Source organism: Protomyctophum parallelum (genome assembly GCF_964188405.1).
Source record: "Protomyctophum parallelum genome assembly, chromosome: 4".
In the NCBI taxonomy this organism is placed as follows: Eukaryota; Metazoa; Chordata; class Actinopteri; order Myctophiformes; family Myctophidae; genus Protomyctophum; species Protomyctophum parallelum.
This window is the reverse complement of record NC_139700.1, coordinates 8,480,002-8,499,777: the sequence shown is the minus strand read 5'-3', so window position 1 is coordinate 8,499,777 and position 19,776 is coordinate 8,480,002. Positions and strand designations below refer to the sequence as shown.

The window sequence follows — 19,776 nt, the reverse complement described above, 5'->3', positions numbered from 1 at the left end:
GTGGCCTCGTGGTGGCGCTATAATAGGCCAATGTGAAAAGGGTGCCATTTCTTCTTACACCTTGGATGTCAATTGGATGATTTGAGGCATTTTGTTCCAAAAATGTGTTTTGTAAAAATCCACCTGTTGGTGGCGCTAAAACAGGCCAATGTAAAAAGGGTGGGTGGGATATATTCCTCAGCCTAGTAGGAAAGTCTGTGAAAGATTTCACGTAAATTGCACGCTGTGTTCATGATTTGAGGCTTTTTGTTCAAAACGGGCCAATCCTGCAAACTTGGTGAAAGGTGAAAACCCACCTTTTCAGACTCCATCATGGCGCTATAACAGACTGTTCTGGAAAATTTGGCAGAGGTTCATCGTTGGCTTCCAGTTCAAAATGTGGCATCGTCCGGGTTAATGGTGCTGGAGATTAGCTGTACTGTGTACACACACGGACGGAGTGCAAAACATACTATTCATTGTCTCCACCATGCCTTCGGCCTGGTGGAGACAATGAATTCAGTCAACAAAGTCGATCCCCTTTAAAGGACCACTTTTCAACCTATCTTCATATAATAGGTCCTCACTAATAATCATGATAAAATGGCATGATTTCTTTCTACTCAGTCTGTGTCTCATAGGAGGGCTGTGGGCAGTTCAGAAACCGTCTTCCAGTGACATCATCATTAGGCAGATTCTTTTTTAAACAAGATCTTTTTACAAAAATGTTTAGATTTTCATCATCGTGAGAACGATGGCTTCCATTTTCGCATTGCAACTTTTCAGGACTAGAAAGCCTGCAGTTTCTATTAGCTTGGATGGATTCCCCATCGATGATGTCACTGGAAGACGGTTTCTGAACTGCCCACAGCCCTCCTATGAGACACAGACATAGAGTATAATAGGACACAGACCGAGTAGGAAAAAAATGCACTATTTTTTCATGATTATTAGTGAGGAGGACCTATTATATGAAGATAGGTTGAAAAGTGGTGAAGTGGTCCTTTAAGTCAACCACCGTAGCCGTGTGTCAAAGCCACGGAGTCACGGACCAATCAAAAAACAGCCCATTGGGGCGCCAGGAGACGCGTTGTTGTATGGCAACCGCAAACAAAAACAAAGTTGCTATCTGAGTTTGGAAGAGTCCCCACGGCTACGCAGACACGCGGATACTGCAACAGTGGTAAAATTATGAACTTATATCCCTTTAAAAAAAATAAGGAAAGGAGTGTATATTGTTTTATTTCAATGTGGTATGGCTATACAGGAGTGTTTACACTACACCTAATGTCACGCATGTTTTTGACATAATTAATTTACAGCCGTGCATGGGGACGGGTGGGGGGGGCTTAACAGCACATTGAAATGCCATTCTACCTGCAGCATATGCATAGGCCTATATAGCCTACTATTTATGAAAAGGACGTTTGATATATTCGACCGAAGTCAATATAGCATATAGCAAGCAATATATTGGTGGATTCATTTAGCTAATGCTAATAACAATTAGCCTAGTTTTGTGCATGTCCATGAAAAACAGACGTTAAAGGTAGGCTAATATAGGCTAAGTGAAAAGTGATATTAGGCCTACCCCTTTATTTTGTCTGCTCACCTTTATGTCATCACTGCCACTTTCACTGTGTGTGACTGTGTGTGTGTGTGTGTGTGTGTGTGTGTGTGTGTGTGTGTGTGTGAGAGAGAGAGAGAGAGAGAGTGAGTGATGTGAGTGAGAAGCCTATATACACTGTATATTATCTGCTAATCTGTTCAAATATCTATTCAGGTGGATTTATCACAAAACGCCAGTGGCAGTATGGCAACCTCCAAGGTCCAGGCACCACAGTCTTCTCTGCATAGGCCTACCCTACCTCTGAAGTTGCCAGAGGGGTTCAAGAGCAAAGTGGTCTTCCCTCGGAATCCCAAGATTGTCCTGAGGAAAGACGGAGCAAAAAGGGTGAGGATAACGTGCAGGCTACTGATGACATGCTGTGGGTTTTCAAACATATTTATGAAATTATTCCAGGGGTTTTCAACTGATTGTGAACCAGGGACCACCACCCTGACTTAGAATCAACCTGGGGACCACTATTGTGTTGGGTGGGGATATGGGCTAAGATTAGTGCTTTTGTAAGTTAACACTTAAGTTGCTATGCATCCCATGTGTATACATCCCACTGTTTCTCAACTGTTGACTACTACTAGTAAAATGTCCTAATAATAATGACTCAACCAGACAATCCGGTGCACACCCCTTCAGGTGGTCCACGGACCACCTGTTGAAAACCCATGTTATAGAGTGTCTGCTTATAAATTCTAATAGTGATTTAGCCTAGACTATAATGTACAGCAGGGGTCCTCAACTAGAAATGCTGAAGGTCCACAAATCTCTTTTGAACAAGACCATGGTCCAGTCTCATGCGCACGCAAATAAAATTGCTGCACCCCTCACCTAGAAACAACCAATTACCAAGGTATACAAACTGGGTTTGTATAGCTCTTTCACTTTGACAAAATATTCATTATTCACACCTCCAAAAATCCAATTTTGTTTCATTCAACTGAATGTGTGAATGTGAGCCAGTCAGCGCAACATTGTCATCATGACATGCCGGCCCATAATACACACATTAAGAGTGTTAATTGCGTTTCTCGGCATTGATCGAATACAACAGAGAATTCAACTCGCGGTTGCGGTGACTTTTTTTCTTCTCTTTATTCTGTTTTTTTAAATGTTTTGTTATTTTATATTCTTTATGGAGGGATAGACAGTATAGGCTGACAGGAAATGGGGGGTCACTCCCCCATCTCTCTCCCCATTTCCTGTCGGGATCGGGAGTCGAACCCGCGGCACACTGCCAGACTGGATTACCAGCCAAGGTGATCCAGTCTGGTGAGCCACGGCCCAGGCCTTTTCTCCAGGGTGCGCAGAGAGGTGTGCCGCGGTCCGGTCGTGGACCGCGGTCCGCCTGTTGAGGACCACTGATGTACAGGGTAGTAAGGCTACCACACATAGCAGCATTTTCTAAAGACCAGCGGTTGAAAAAGTAGGCTACTCAAATTTAATTTAATTTTCAAAGTATCAATACTGCAATATATAAATAAAATGTATGATGAGTACAAAAGCATTGGCATTAAAAAATAAATGTACTTACAGTACCAAAAGTAGAAAGTAGGCCTACTCTGCAGAATGTCCCATTTCACAAGTTTTCAAATAAACGTATAAAATATATAAAACAATATTTTGGAAATAGCAGATCTACATAGAAATTATTTGTAATAATAAACACAATCTAGAAAGTAACTAGTAAATAAAGTTTTCACATAAATGTAGTGGAGTAAAAGTACAATATTTGGATCTGAGATGTAGTGGAGTACAAGTAAAAGTATTGGAAATAGGAAATACTCAAGTAGGCTAAACTAAGTACAGAAAATGTAAAGTACAACTTTATACTTTACTTTGTGATCAAGTTTTTATTTTATTATTATTTTTGTTAAAAGGAAAGGGGGTTTCCCCCACCCCACCCTCCCACCCCACAGGTTGAACAGCGAAACAGATAAAACATTACAATACGAGCAGTTTTTTTGCAGCTGTCAGCCCTAAGAGCAGGAGTCTCCTACGTGGCATTGTCAATGTCAACCCAATCGCTGAATCATCATTCAACAAGAAAATAATAGGCAAGAGGGGAATTCTAGTTCCCATTACCTCAGATAGTACTTCTGAAACTCTAGACCAAAAACTCCCACATCATGTGCATGTACGTCCCCAGTTTGTTATTGTTGCAATAGAGGGTGCAGTATGCACGTGAAATCATCATCATACCCGGAAGTTATGTGGGAACGAGTGACAAAAACTACTTTCTGGGCTTGACGGCCCATACATCCAAACAGAAAAGTCCTATTTTATTTCATTAAATAACTTGAAACAACATTAAATTCACTTTGTTACTCACTTTGCCACTCGATCTGCCATTCACTTTATGCATGCGCATACTTTCTATAGCAACATGATGACATATAATTCATCTGGCAGGCAAACATTTAATCAGACTTATCCAGTCAGAATTCCTTTAAGTTTTAAAGCCACCTGCTTTATACGGGGAGAATTTAACAATCAGTTTTTAATCTTCCTGTGACCCAAATGACAGATTATTCTAATAATTACTTTGGCATCCTGGAGAGAGCGGAAATCAATATGTGACTGAATACTGCTTCTCATTACAGTCAGCTCTCTTCAGCTATTTTTATTAAATTCTTTCTTGGATCCCTGTGTTTCATTAGTTTAACATGTGTTAAAATAGGAGATTTCAATTTAATTTAATTCTTTCAAATCAAAGAAATCATGAAAAGTAAAACAAAAAGAAGTACACATTTATTTTGGTCATATCAAATGAATACTATCTGGGGTGGTGCAGCAGACCCCCAAGGTCCTTTTCCATCTCCCACACGCACAAACCCAATTCAAAGTTTGTTTCTGCTCAGAACATTAATGTTAATTATTCTCTTTTGCTTATATAATTTAAAAAGCATCTAATTGAATGCCAAATAATATTTCTTTTATGTTTATTAGCCTACTTCCCAGGGAGAAAAATAAATAAAACTTAAGCATATGACTAATAGAAGTAGAATCATGTAGCCTTTAAATAGGCCAGGACGTACCATTGTATCTATCATTAGTTAGTGTTAAACAACTGCTTATAAATGGGACATTCTAACTCTAATGATCTAATTATCGATCACAAATGGCAATCAATAGACACTGATTTGGTACCCGATAAGATGCATTCTTGGATTCACTGTGAAATAGAAGAGCATTATATGGACTGTGCTCCAGCAAGATGCTGTTTGTTGAATGTCTGTTTAGCCAGCCACAATGGATTCCATTTCAGGGCACCTTATACTGTTCTTTCAGGAATTTGCACTGTAACAATTTTAATAAATTGCATGTTAACGTCACCCCCAAAGTTATTATGCAATTTTGCGGTTTACACTGAAGTCACTCGGCACTGTTGGACATTGTCAAACTGGTGTGCATAATGGATAGCATGGATGAGCACCCTTGTGTCTGCTGAATAAGGAACAAAACTAAAATGTTTCCATAATGCTGGCTCGTACTGCGGAAAGCCTGGTGACATAAGGTTAATGCTAGCTAGCTGCAGCCTGAAATGATATTCCACTGATGACTTACCGAATTATTGTGTAACTCAGGGGGTGCAGTGGAGAAGATAAAACCATGCAAGCACAGATCTCTGTCAGTCTCTCTGTCTGGTTGGGACATGTCCTGGTTGGGTGAAGTGACATGCACAAAGCGAAGCTGTTAGCTTAAGCTTAATATATATTAGTGTTATCTGTTATTACTTACAGTATAACTTTATATGTTATTGAAATAAATAATGAATGCCCTTTTCACTTGAATAGAAGGCAGTCACACGGACAGAAGCGTGGCCATTGCATTTCTCGCCACAGTCACGCTGTACTGTTTCTTACTTACTTACGCCTATAGCCCAACGTTGGGCACAGGCCCCACGAACAAGAGCTCTCCAGACATCCTGGTCCTGGGCCAGTTTCTCCAGTTGCCCTCATGTATGGTCAGATCTCTGCACATCTGCACCCAGGTCACGGTGCCAGGTGTGTCGTGGTCTGCCCCTCTTCCTTCTACCTTGTGGCTTCCAGAACAGGGCTTATCTTGTGATATTTGAAGCAGGTTTGTGAAGAGTGTGGCCAAATCCATCGCCAGGGTCCATCCATCCATCCATCCATCCATCCATCCATCCATCCATCCATCCATCCAACAGAGAGAAGGGCTGGGGAGAGCGGTGGATTGCTCTTCAGTGGTTACCTCACCACTTAAAATATTAGACTATGAATAACGCTTAACCAGATTGCCCCGAACCACCTAAGCTGGCTCCTTTCCAGGCGAAGAAGCAGCGACTCCACTCCGAGTCTCTCTCGTGTGACTGAACTTACCTATCACCCTATCTCTAAGGGAGATGCCAGGCACCCGTCGAAGAAAACTCATTTTGTCTTCTTATCTGGCTCAGCTCTCTTTTAATCACAAAAGTGCGGTACAGCGACTGCAATACCGTCCCTGTTGCTCCACAGGTTAACTGCTCTACAGTTTCAGGTTACTAATTGTGTTTGGCCAGCGAATTCGGAGGATTCTTCTATGGCAGATGTTAATGAATGTCTGGATTCTTTTCATGGTGTTAACAGTTGTACTTTTACAGAGTTAAATAACATGTACAGATTTTAGGTCGGATGTACATTAGTTTTAAAACATAATCTCTCATAGGTCATAGGTCGTCCTTGGACAAGCATTTGTGGCATTTGCGGTCATCCCGATACTGCATACTGGCTATAGCTAGCCGGTGTACTTTTCACGCCTGCATCTTTTTTAATACGTCCACGACTCCATGTAAAATTGGATGTGGAAATAGATGCCCCTCATCCTACCGAACAAGTTTGCTTGCTGGGAACTCCCAGTGTTTGCCTCATTCTCCTAAGTGCTCTCGTCCCATTCGCCCTATAGGTAGCCCTGGATGATGTAGTGTAGTGCAGGGGTCTGCTAACCTGACTCCGCCAGATGGGGCAGCAGAGAGTACACTGGGTTCCCCCCATTACACAGTGCTGCCTTGATCCCGCCTCTAGCTGCCGCTGATTGGCCAGGCCGTTTGGTGGCCGGAGCATCAAGTCTGCCTGAGAGTTCCCAGATGGGAGCAGGAGGGGGGGGGGGGGACCCAGTGTACTCTCTGCTGCCCCATCTGGTGGAGTGAGGTTAGGGGTCTGCAACCTTTTGGAAACAGTGCCATGTTTTTATTTGCTAGATGTGCCATGTCAATTGTTGTCAACGGTAATTTTAATGACAATAATTTTGATTGACCACGAATGTAACTGTGGGTTTGATTTGAGCTCTGCTGTAGGTGGAGATGGGTAGTCTGGGAGCAGAAGGCTGAACGTGGTTTCGTCAGTAAAAGTTTTTTTCTCAACTGATTCTTGTAGCTTTGGGGTCACCTCTTTATAATTCAAAAGGGTTTCCGGTGATATCCCTTGGGCATTTTTTGTTATTAACCCCTTAATGCCTTAAACACAAAATAGAGTTTTATGGTCTAAATGCATCAAATTTGCTTTCTACAGTGTTTATGAAAGTGGATATGCACAACGTATTTGATTTATGATTAATGCATTATTAATTAATGCTTATTAACACCTTCATGCCCGAAAATCCCCAAATTCCATTCCATTCCATTCCTCTTTTGAGATTGTATGCACAATAATCATGTCAAATATATCAACTTTGCTTTCTACAATCTATATTAGTGGAACTGTAGCATATTTATTTTCAGGTGGTGGCATATTAACCCCTTCAGGCCATCTATCGAGCATCTTGCACTATCAATCTATACTATCAAATCCAATAAAATGTACTATTTAATCAAATAAAGATGTATCCATATGGTCATGTTCAATGTTTTGAAATGACAGAGTACTTTAACCCAATTAAATTATACAGGTCTATAGAACACAAATATTATTCCACCGAAATTAATAAAGCTGAATAAAGTAGCATTTTGTAAATCATTAAATCGTTACAGCTATGAATATGATCACTTCATTGCTGTATAGGCTACAGATTACGACCACAATGTATACATGTGTACCTTTTCTCCTGCTATGCTGTGCCTTGATGCTTTTATTATCCAGTATGGGCCTACAGTAGGTTCACTATTAGCTGAAACTGAAAGTGGGCTTTCTCGTGTTTTGTCAGATGTTTTTGCCAAGTTTGTTTAATGGGAAAGAAGTTCAGTCAGGACAACTCAAGTTTGGATGGAATATATATTTATTGATTATAAGATGAGCAATATATTTATTATGGCTTGGCGATGTATTGGATCTGCTTTTTAGGTACTCAGATCAAGCGCATCAGTCCCGACCATAGGGACTCTGAATCCCCCATACCTAAACATTAGATCCAAAACGACAGGCGGTAGCTGGGGTGGAGGTGGTTGAGCAGAAGGTTTGTATACAGCAGCGCGCTGATACAGCAGCAGCAAGAAAGGAAGCAGGAGGAGAAATGCAAACCTCCGGTTAAGTGAATCATGTGAATGAGAGCGTGATGCTGAGGCGGCCCAATTAACGGCCGGCAGCAACTGCACTGAGGTTCCCTGACTGAACTTGCTTTGCGCATGTCTACGACAGGCACAAATTCTCATTTCCTTGAGAATGTGTGTGCGTGCCCTTCAGTTGATGGCTGAGCTAGTGCTACTAGACTACTATTCTGGGAGAAAAGAACCTACAGGTAGCTGCTCTACCACCAACACATCAATCATTCATTGAGAATGTTAAGAGAAGCGTGGTTCATGACCGAAAGAATAAGGTCGCGAATACAAGCGGACAAAATGAGTTTTCTTTGACGGGTGGCTAGCAGCTCCCTTAGAGATAGGGTGAGTTCAGTCACACGAGAGAGACTCGGAGTAGAACCGCTGCTCCTTCGCCTGGAAAGGAGTCAGCTGAGGTGGTTCGGGAATCTGGTTAGGATGCCTCTCGGGCGCCTCCCTAGGGAGGTCCTCGACGCACGTCCCACTGGGAGGAGAACCCGGGGCAAACCAAGGCGCAGTTGGAAACACATCGACTCACTGGCCTTGGAACGTCTCGGAATCCCCCAGGAGGAAGTCACTGGAGAGGGAAGTCTGAAGCACTCTGGTGGAGTTGTTGCCCCGTTACACGACTACGGATAAGCGGTTGAAGATGGATGGATGGATGGATGGAAGAGCCCACTTTTAAGCAGCTTTGTGGCAAAATGTCGATGGGCATCTTCCACCAGCATGGGACCCAGAGTAGTTTGGATGGAAAAAGAGATCTATCAGGCCACTGACCACTACCAATCTATCTAAAGATTACAAACCTACCCCAGATAACATTTGTGCAATTAAAAAAGTGTGGCTGGCTGTAAGTAAGAGTGAAAACCTGTGTATATGGTTTGTCATGCACATAATGTTCTGTTGATGTTTTAGTGTAGAATGCCTGAAAGAGTTGATTAATAGGAAAGAGGATATGGTGGACATGACCACCTCCAAATAACAATTTATTTTGCAATGCAAATGTGTTACATCTGCATTGATTATTGTATTTGATGGTATTTTCCTGTTTTGCATGAAGGGGCTAATATAAAACATGCCCTGTTCTGAAATCAAATATCCATGTACATATCCACATTCATGAATAAACACTCTAGAAAGCTAATTTGATGCATTTAGAACACCAAAGATATATGTGCATTAATTAATAATACATTCATCAACAATCAAATACATTGTGCATATACACATTCATAAACACTGTAGAAAGCAAATTTGATGCATTTAGAAAACAGTTTTTTTTGCATGAAATGCCTTAAAACTCTATTTTGGGTGGATTTTTTGTGTTTATGGCATTAAGGGGTTAATAACTAAAAATGCCCATATCACTGGGCACCCTCTTGAATTCTTAAGAGGTGACCCCAAGCTACAAGAATCAGTTGAGAAAAAAACGTTTACTGAGTGTGTGTGTTTACTGAGTGTGTGTGTGTGTGTGTGTGTGTGTGTGTGTGTGTGTGATGCACGCACAAATGTATTGTGCACATGTGTTTGTCACAGATGACAGGTTTTCATTGCACCATCCTTTGATGTGCCTCGCAGGACTCCTATCACAATGCTGCCTCTTCCAACAGCCTTGGGCTATTTATAGGTTTGCATCTGTAACAGACTGTGGTTATGTACACATGTCAAAGTGTCCTTGGGCAAGACACTGAACCCCACATTGCCTCCAGCTCCAGTGGTTGCCACCATTGGTGTGTGAATGTGGGAAGTGAGGATGCTGGCGTTGACTGTTCGCCACGTCACCTCCCAATGCATGACTGAATGGACCATTGTAAGCGCTTTGAGTATAGGCACGTAGTTCATGGAAAAGCGCAATCCATTATTATTATTATTATTATTATTAGTCAGTATCATGCAGCTGAGTGGTACTGTAGCTTTTTTACACACCCAATCTTGCCCTTTTTGAGTGAGATATATTTTTCCATCTTGATAAATATATTAACACATCTGTTTCTTCTTTAAAATAAAAAATACCCACCGATAACGCTATCCCTTCTAAAGAATAGTGCGTAGGTGAGCGATTTTGTTGTCTCTGAATTATAGAAAGGAGTGTATTATGAATACACACCTAACTGGCAGGCAGCTATTAAATATTGCATATACAGTAACCCCCACATTACATTATTCATTTCAATTTTAAGCAAAATAAATCTTTTTTTCCCGCCCTGACCTTGAAATGGGCTAAGTGCAGTTATATGTTTCTTCACTGCCAGTGCACAGTGATAGAGAGACATTGGCGAGGAATGTGTTCAGCAGATATTAAATACACAAAGCCCCAGATGGTCCTCTCTGAAGGAGAAAATATATTTACTGTCTCAGAGCATTGTAAATCAGCTGTGTGTGTGTGTGTGTGTGTGTGTGTGTGTGTGTGTGTGTGTGTGTGTGTGTGTGTGTGTGTGTGTGTGTGTGTGTGTGTGTGTGTGTGTGTGTGTGTGTGTGTGTGTGTGTGTGTGTGTGTGTGTGTGTGTGTGTGTGTGTGTGTGTGTGTGTGTGTGTGTGTGTGCGTGCGCACATATGTATTGTGCATTGTGCATATGTGTTTGTCACAGATGACAGGTTTTCATTGCACCATCCTTTGAAGTGCCTCGCAGGACTCGTATCACAATGCTGCCTCTTCCAACAGCCTTGGGCTATTTATAAGTTCTCATCTGTAACGGACCGTGGTTATGTACACTCGTCATTTCTATTGTTTTCCTTTTTTATTATCATCATCAGACATTAATGACAGACCACTTTAGCTGGCGTCCATAGCAGAAGGTAATAAAGAACGTACCCAATGGGTTGTATTAGTGTCCCTAGCTGTGACATAGTGTCATGAGCAGTGGGTGTCCTACATCAACCTGCCAGCCCCCACAACACAAACAGGGCAGTGGCGGAAAAAAGCACTTGCATTCTGTACTCGCAGTACAGTAAGTAAAAGTATCAATATTGCAATACAGAAATACTCTGTTACGAGTAACAAGTCCGTAAATGCAAAATGTGACTTGAGTAAAAGCATAAAAGTATTGGCATCAAAATGCACTTAAAATGGGGGCACGGTAGTGTTGTCGCCTCACAGCTAGAAGGTCCTGGGTTCGATTCCCGCTGGGGACGCTGTGTCGGACTATTTGGACTATCATGCTACGTATCGTAATGTGAGGTTGTTGGCAAAGCCCAGCCCTACTACTTTTCCACTTGAGCACAGACTGCACATTGTGCTATTTCCATCATAATGGGAGCCAGTAGAGAGACCATCTTTAAATCAACAGCATTAGTAGTGATTTCAACATAATTTTGTGTTGCTGCGCATGTGGACGTTTGAGATATTTTTATTTAGTGCTAAATGGTTCAATTAAACGCTATAATGTCTCTTTATGAATGGTAATTATCTTGCTGTGGTGGACCAGTATACTTCTTCATTAACTATACTGTATATATATAGAGCAGTGGTTCCCAAACATAGCTCGGGAGCCAAAAGAAGGATTTGATGGAACTAGTGAAAATAGCAGATCTACAAGCTCAAAATGTTTGTTGAAGATTAATTCATTTCATTCAGAATGTAGGATTAAAGGATATTCATATTCTCCGTAAAAACGAGTCCCTCCCGACCCAGTGTCTGGGAACCAGTGATATTATAGAGGAGTAAGAGGACATGCTGACTCTGTAAATGAAAAGATTGTAGACTCTGCTCTTGTCTTTTGTGGTTGCAGGTGACTCCATCTGTCTATGCCCAAGAGATGCTACAGTCCACAGAGGAGCGTCTGGCCGGCACAAACCAGATGCACCACCCTCGCATCCTGGAGCTGTTAGACATGAGCGAGACCACACATCAGAAAGTAAATATGAATGCTGCCACGCCGAACGGAAACATGCCCCGCTTTCAGTTTCACCGCCGGTTGTCACTGAAATTCAATCACGTTATGTTTTGGGGTCACGACTTGTGACATGAAATGGAAACATGGAATGGTGTAGGTGTTCTTGACAGGAAGGATGAAAAAAATAATATCTTAGTATGATGTTTAAACTGATACATGATAGATGCTGGTGTTGATGGCGACAGCAGACTCTCAAAAGTAGAAGCTTCCAGATTAAAAGGTGAACATTAGATGGGGTTTTGCTGTGCTTTGTGTGCTGCTGTCTGCACACAAACTGTACTGTACTGGCTTTCATCTTGGAAATGAAACCTCAGGGGAATCCTCCATGCAGACTCAAGTTCCAGTTAAAGTGGTGTGAGGCCTACATTTGGTTCGGTTGTGACAAGCTGTCTTCTGGCTCCGAAAGCCTTCATATCCACAGGGATATGCAAATAACACATACATGTGTGCTTTTCTCAAGTCCTCACTCTCATCTTTTGGAATAATTACTGTAGCTCCACACACCGCAGACACACGGCTGTCACGTTGTAATGAGAGCTTGGCCTATTCTGCCTATTTTCCTCTACATTCCCCTGTATTATGATGTATGGCGTAATTAATGCATTACATTACAATCTACAAAACGAATCCCTCATCGAAGGACGTGGGCAGATGTGTTCTGGCAGAGAAGGAAAACATTTGTATGGGAACGTATCCCATTGTTACTTCATCACTAGTCCCCCTGGGCACCACAGAGCAGCTGCTCCCTGCTAAGGTCACTGACACTCACAGTTTACTTTGCTGCTTTTCCTTAGTCAGCAGGGTGCTAATGGCTGGACAGAGGACGGCCAATGTGAATGAATCCTATGTACTGTACTGTACTGTACTGTACTCGCATTTTGTGTAGTAAAGTTCTGTGGGACTTTAGACAAACTTAATGTCATCAGACAGGAGGACAGAAGGAAGGGTTGAGGACAACTCAATGGTTTTTAATTTTTAGTAGAATTTTCTCTACGTCGTTATTTTGTGGAACAGCGTAAACGTGGTATATGTTGAGGCTACAGTGAGATTCAAGTAGAGATTTGCACTAAGGAAGTGGTTCTCAAAATGCGGCCCAGGGACCCTCAGGGGTCCTTGAAGGGGCTCTAAATCGGTGGTTCCCAAACTTTTTCATGTCAGGGACCCCCAAATTGACACTAATTAGCCCCGCAGACCCCCATTTGAAAATATACGCCAGGGACCCGCATAAGAGAAGATTTTTATGTCTCTAGCAGTGATTCTCAACCATTTTAATTTCAAGGACCCCCAGTTTGACATGCATAATAGTCTACAGACCCCCATTTAATGGCATTTCTATCTCTGGGACCCCAATTTATATTGTAAAAGCAATGTTAATGTAACTCTGAGAGTTACAGACCCATAAGGGTCCATTTGGTTCCAAACTATCATTTAGTTGGGGACCTCCCTGGAACTCCCTCAGGTACCCCTGGGGGTCCCCGGACCCCACTTTGGGAACCACTGCTCTAAATGGATTGTTACAGGCCTTTGACTCTGAGGCACCATTTCCACAAAATAACTTTGGTTCTAGAACTGGTTCCGTTCTAGATTATCTGAACCTCTGTGATTTCATGGAACCGGTGGCCATTTTTGGTTCCAGTTCCAAACCAACTTTAAGGGTTCCTCTGATCCAATACATGTTTCAGTGGAAACACTGAACACAATATTAGGCGTGAAAAAATAAACTGAACTGGTTCAAACCCTGGTGGAAAAAAGGCCTGAGAATTGTTGGGGGTCCTTTAAATTAAAAGGTTTAATAACAACTGCACTAAGGGAATCAATAGAGCACCGAAGTCCTGACGTAACTCGCTCATCCCTTCCATTCCCCTGGTTTGCGGAAGTAATTTCTCTATGGAGAATAACATGGGGTGATCTTAATATCGTCTACTATAAGCGTTGTGGTCCAAAAATAAACAAGCTGTCTCTGCGTTATTGTAGGTGTCTGTATCGTTTGCAACAGTCAGTCACTATATGATACAGTCTGCTTCTAGCGAAAATGTAACTAATTCAGTAGCAGTAACATTAGCGTTTTCTCAGTTGTCAGTTGATTCTTCATATCCATATGAGTGAAGCGGCCGGGATGACATGATTTTTCAAACACAGTTCTTATATGAGGCGATCTGAAGTCCCCCTATGGGGATTATAATGCATATAAAAAGTACACAAACCTGTGGATTTGCGCCCTCTACCGATATTGACGTCAGACTTCGGTGCTCTATAGAACCTTCATTAAGTATACAGATTAAGACTAATGTCTCACGTTAAATGTGTGTGTGTGTGTGTGTGTGTGTCAGTTCTCCTTGGTGGACGTGGATACGGCTCTGTTCCAGCCGTTCCCATCAGAGCTGGTCTTCCAGAACTTCTCTCCGTCGGAGACATATGAGCTGCCTCTGCTCCTCCGCAACAATGACAAGGTTAATATATATGTTCTCTGCTCCTCCGCAAAAATGACAAGGTTAACCCATTCTGACCTGAGATCAGATTCAAAAAATGTCTATTACATCCTGACAGTTTCATTATTAACCCATTCTGACCTGAGATCAGATTAAAAAAATGTCAGTCGTTCTTCGATTTGTTTTCAAAAATAGCAGACCTACAAGCTCGTATCGCGCCACTCGGTGGCGCGATATGAGCTTGTAGATCTGCTATTTTTAAATAGCTAAAGCATAACATGATGCCGACACCAAAATGGGTGCCCGGTCAGAATGGGTTAATATGTTCCGAGGCAGCCACTGACCCTTGTGACATATATGTAAAAAAAAATATATACAGTCGTTTTGACCTCTGTAAGTATTAGCCCCGTGCACTGAATTGACTACTTGTCCCCGTGCAGGGCAGGGCAGTGTTTGTGTGTGTATGCACCATTTATGTATGTACCATAATTGGAAAAATGTTTCGGGGGGTTAGACAGAGATTTATTGCTGTGATTTCTTCAATTACAAACTGTGCACTTGGGGGAATAGATAGGACCTTCACAGAGTAAACGGAGCTGTAATACGTGCAGGAGGAGTACATGCGTGTCACGTTCAATGTGTGTGTGTGTATGTGTGCGTGCGTGTGTGCGCGCGTGCGTATGTTTCCCAGGTGTCCCGGCAAGTGAAGGTGATTCCGGGGGACTCTCCATGTTTCCGTGTGGTGGCTCAGGTGGATGTGTCTAACAAGGTGGCTCCGGGGATGACCTCCACGTTCTCTGTGCTCTTCAGCCCGCAGGAGAACAAGGTACCTGGGACTTGAGGGATGTCACACTGTCAGTTATCATTAACACAGTGTGGATAATGGTACCATAGTCATTGGTAGCCTTGCGTCGCGCAGCCAGCCTTCAATCGGCCTTTGCGATGCATATTGCCCCAGGGCTGATTGAGTCTCTCAATGGTGGGCGTACTTTGGCAGACCAGCAGCAGTAGTGGAGGAATAGCCAGGGCCCAGTATGTATGTGACGTATAGCGGGCTGCGCTGCGTTGAATGTTTGTAGGTCAAACGACAACAAATTAGTCCATTTTTGTAACTGCCCCTTGGAAAAAATCTAAACGCAGAGGGGAAACAGACTAATTTCCACGCAGTGATATGGCTACCCGAGGCTAAGTCATTGGTACCCTTGAGACCCGCTATATGATTTGTAACTTTTTCAAAGTTGTATTAACCAATGCAATTCATTGTCATTGCTTTTTCACAGCAGCCATTGATTGATTGATTGGTACTTTTATTGGACAATAAAATGCAGACAGTACAGGGTACAGTAGAGCACATTTGGTCCAAAAGGACGGCACCGAAGAAAGTCCCCATGGGACCCGAAGTATATTGGCACATACTGTAGTTGTGTAATGTTCCTTCACAGGTGTTATACATTGTACTAATTGTTTCCGGCAGGCCGAAGGCGCCCCCTGTCCGTCCTTGTGTCAGTGTGTGTGTAAACTGTTCGTTCGTCATATTTTGTACTGATTATGCTACGTATATTGCCTTCCAAAGTTTGTGGGGGTGGGTGAGTGTTTGGCACTAAATGTGCTATGCTAATATCTCTCTGAGGCACAGGGCAAGGTCACTAGATCGGAGGTCAAGGGGCAGGCATTAGGTTACAGAAGCACTCACTCTCTTCCTGATATGGTGTGTGCACGTGAAAAGTGAGAAGCGACGTACTGTGCACATCAAATCTAGCAGTAATGTGTTCAAAGGACACACAATGCCTCTGGAGTATTATGGCTTTTATTCAATGGTGACCAGCACAGTACAGTAGCCTAAGTGGTGCAAATACAATACGTTAATTTATGTTATATACTACAAATGAGCAATAGAGATGGATAACATACTAGGGCTTCCATATTAGGGCTTCCACTTCTAGTGATTTGTACTAATTGCCTGGTTTACTAGTCGACTAGTTGTTTAACCCATTTTGAGCTTTTGACCTGAGATCAGATTCTATAAATGTCTTCTACATCTCGACAGTTTTCTGAAAAAGCTACGTTTCTATGCCCCGTCATTCTTCGATTTTTCAAAGATAGCAGACCTACAAGCTCGTAGCGCGACACTCGGTGGCGTGCTATGAGCTTGTAGATCTGCAATTTTTCAATAGCTAAAGCACAACATAATGCTAACACCAAAAGGGGTTAGCATTATGCACAACACTTTGCACAACACAAACCGTGTACATTGGTGACTGTAACTATAATCTAGCTAATGTTGAGGCCTACAAAAACGAGGGGGGAAAAAAAGAAAACACCTTTTTTTCCCCCTTTCCTATCAACTATTCAACTAGTACCAACGATTTACTAGTCTTTTGAATAGTCGACTAGTTGCTTAAAGCCCGCCATACGTGCGTGCGTGCGTGCGTGCGTGCGTGCGCGCGCGTGTGTGTGTGTGTGTGTGTGTGTGTGTGTGTGTGTGTGTGTGTGTGTGTGTGTGTGTGTGTGTGTGTGTGTGTGTGTGTGTGTGTGTGTGTGTGTGTGTGTGTGTGTGTGTGTGTGTGTGTGTGTGTGTGTGTGTGTGTGTGTGTGTGTGTGTGTGTGTGTGTGTGTGTGTGCGCGTGCGTGTGCGTGCAGGACTACCATCACAGGTTGGAGTGTGTGACTGAGAGGGAGAGGTTTGAGGTTCTGGTCTGGGCCATCGGGCCACGGGCCATCCTGGACTTTCGTGACGAGCTCCATTTGCCCACCTGCCCCGTCAAGGCCGGCACACAGAGGACTCAGTTGGTTCGCAACATAGGACACGCCCAGGCCAAGTTCCAGCTACGCACACAGAGGTAAAGAAATCACACCTGTGTGAACTGAGTGGTGCAACTCCCCTCTCCCCCTCTCCTCTCCTCTCTCCTCTCCCCCCCCCCCCCCCCCCCCCTCCTCCTCACCTCTCCTCTCTCTCTCTCTCTCTCTCTCTCTCTCTTCATTAGCAGGCAACAGTGCAGCACTAATACTCTATCTCTCTCTGTTTCTGGCACAACAGCGCCCCTACTGGTACTCATAATGGTGCTCATTAACGTCACATAGGTGAACAACACATTGCTGTTCCTTGGAGTGGTTGCACCACTCAAAAAAATAAACATTTTACTTAGTAATATATTACTACAGGAGTAATGAGGTAATAATTGATCTAAGTAACGCTGAGTTACTAATAACAACACCAGTAGAAAATGTCCATACTGGCTCCATTGCATGGTCATAATAAGGGCTGATGGCGGCCATTACATTGTCTGCTAACATCCGAAGCCTCTTTGTTTTTGTTTGTGACCGAGATAAAAGCGCTCTCTCTTCGGTTGTATTGTCTCTGAGCAGGCCATGCAGTGTGTCTGTAATTATTGTATTGTATTGTCTCTGAGCAGGCCACGCAGTGTGTCTGTAATTATTGTATTGTATTGTCTCTGAGCAGGCCACGCAGTGTGTCTGTAATTATTGTATTGTATTGTCTCTGAGCAGGCCACGCAGCGTGTCTGTAATTATTGTATTGTATTGTCTCTGAGCAGGCCACGCAGTGTGTCTGTAATTATTGTATTGTATTGTCTCTGAGCAGGCCACGCAGTGTGTCTGTAATTATTGTATTGTATTGTCTCTGAGCAGGCCACGCAGTGTGTCTGTAATTATTGTATTGTATTGTCTCTGAGCAGGCCACGCAGTGTGTCTGTAATTATTGTATTGTATTGTCTCTGAGCAGGCCACGCAGTGTGTCTGTAATTATTGTATTGTCTCTGAGCAGGCCACGCAGTGTGTCTGTAATTATTGTATTGTATTGTCTCTGAGCAGGCCACGCAGTGTGTCTGTAATTATTGTATTGTATTGTCTCTGAGCAGGCCACGCAGTGTGTCTGTAATTATTGTATTGTCTATGAGAAGGCCACACAGTGTGTTCTGTTCTATTCCACTGCATTCTAATCTGATGTGTTCTGTTCTATTCCACTGCATTCTAATCTGATGTGTTCTGTTCTATTCCACTGCATTCTAATCTGATGTGTTCTGTTCTATTCCACTGCATTCTAATCTGATGTGTTCTGTTCTATTCCACTGCATTCTAATCTGATGTGTTCTGTTCTATTTCACTGCATTCTAATCCGATGTGTTCTGTTCTATTCCACTGCATTCTAATCTGATGTGTTCTGTTCTATTCCACTGCATTCTAATCTGATGTGTTCTGTTCTATTCCACTGCATTCTAATCTGATGTGTTCTGTTCTATTTCACTGCATTCTAATCCGATGTGTTCTGTTCTATTCCACTGCATTCTAATCTGATGTGTTCTGTTCTATTCCACTGCATTCTAATCTGATGTGTTCTGTTCTATTCCACTGCATTCTAATCTGATGTGTTCTGTTCTATTCCACTGCATTCTAATCTGATGTGTTCTGTTCTATTCCACTGCATTCTAATCTGATGTGTTCTGTTCTATTCCACTGCATTCTAATCTGATGTGTTCTGTTCTATTCCACTGCATTCTAATCTGATGTGTTCTGTTCTATTCCACTGCATTCTAATCCGATGTGTTCTGTTCTATTCCACTGCATTCTAATCTGATGTGTTCTGTTCTATTCCACTGCATTCTAATCTGATGTGTTCTGTTCTATTCCACTGCATTCTAATCTGATGTGTTCTGTTCTATTCCACTGCATTCTAATCTGATGTGTTCTGTTCTATTCCACTGCATTCTAATCTGATGTGTTCTGTTGTGTTGTTTTGCGTTGCGTTGCGTTGCAGCCCGTTCTCCGTGACGCCGGCTGTGGGGACACTGGGCGTAGGAGAGAGCATGCAGGTGACCGTGGACTTCAACCCCAGGACAGTAGGAGACCACTGTCAGGACATGCTGCTGCGCTACCACACAGGTGAGAACTGACCCCAGGACAGTAGGAGACCACTGTCAGGACATGCTGCTGCACTACCACACAGGTGAGAACTGACCCCAGGACAGTAGGAGACCACTGTCAGGACATGCTGCTGCGCTACCACACAGGTGACAAATTGATGGGCACCGTATGTGATAAGCAAATGATCCCCCAGCATTCATCGTTACAGTGTACAGTGTACAGTGTATTAATGCGATGCGAGAGTGTGATCTAGCCAACACCAACCTGGGAGTCCTGGATCGCTGCCCTCCACACTCTTATCTAACATCATGTTCTTTGAGCTCTACACAGTGCTGTTAGCTATGCTGTCACGCCGCTATGTAGGTGGTGTGCTTCTTGCCACTCCTGGCTCTGCCCTGGGTTGGCTCCCATAGAGTCAATTTACTTGCCCTGCCAGCCTCATCCTTCTCTCTCTGACTTTGTCTGTGACCCGTGGAAGGTCCCCATAGAGGTCCACATTTC

General features: G+C 43.0%; 1 protein-coding gene across 1 annotated transcript in view; it reads left to right on the top strand.

Annotated features, from left to right (window-relative positions):
- Positions 1–1,792: 1,792 nt before the first annotated feature.
- The window catches only part of hydin (HYDIN axonemal central pair apparatus protein), a gene marked incomplete at both ends in the record, with an annotated part of 178,481 nt that continues 160,497 nt past the window's right edge, over positions 1,793–19,776 (top strand). Inside the window, 6 exon segments of the mRNA XM_083764015.1 lie at positions 1,793–1,933; positions 11,801–11,926; positions 14,296–14,415; positions 15,086–15,220; positions 17,035–17,234; positions 19,169–19,293. Of these exon segments, the coding sequence (XP_083620141.1) occupies positions 1,793–1,933; positions 11,801–11,926; positions 14,296–14,415; positions 15,086–15,220; positions 17,035–17,234; positions 19,169–19,293 (847 nt within the window).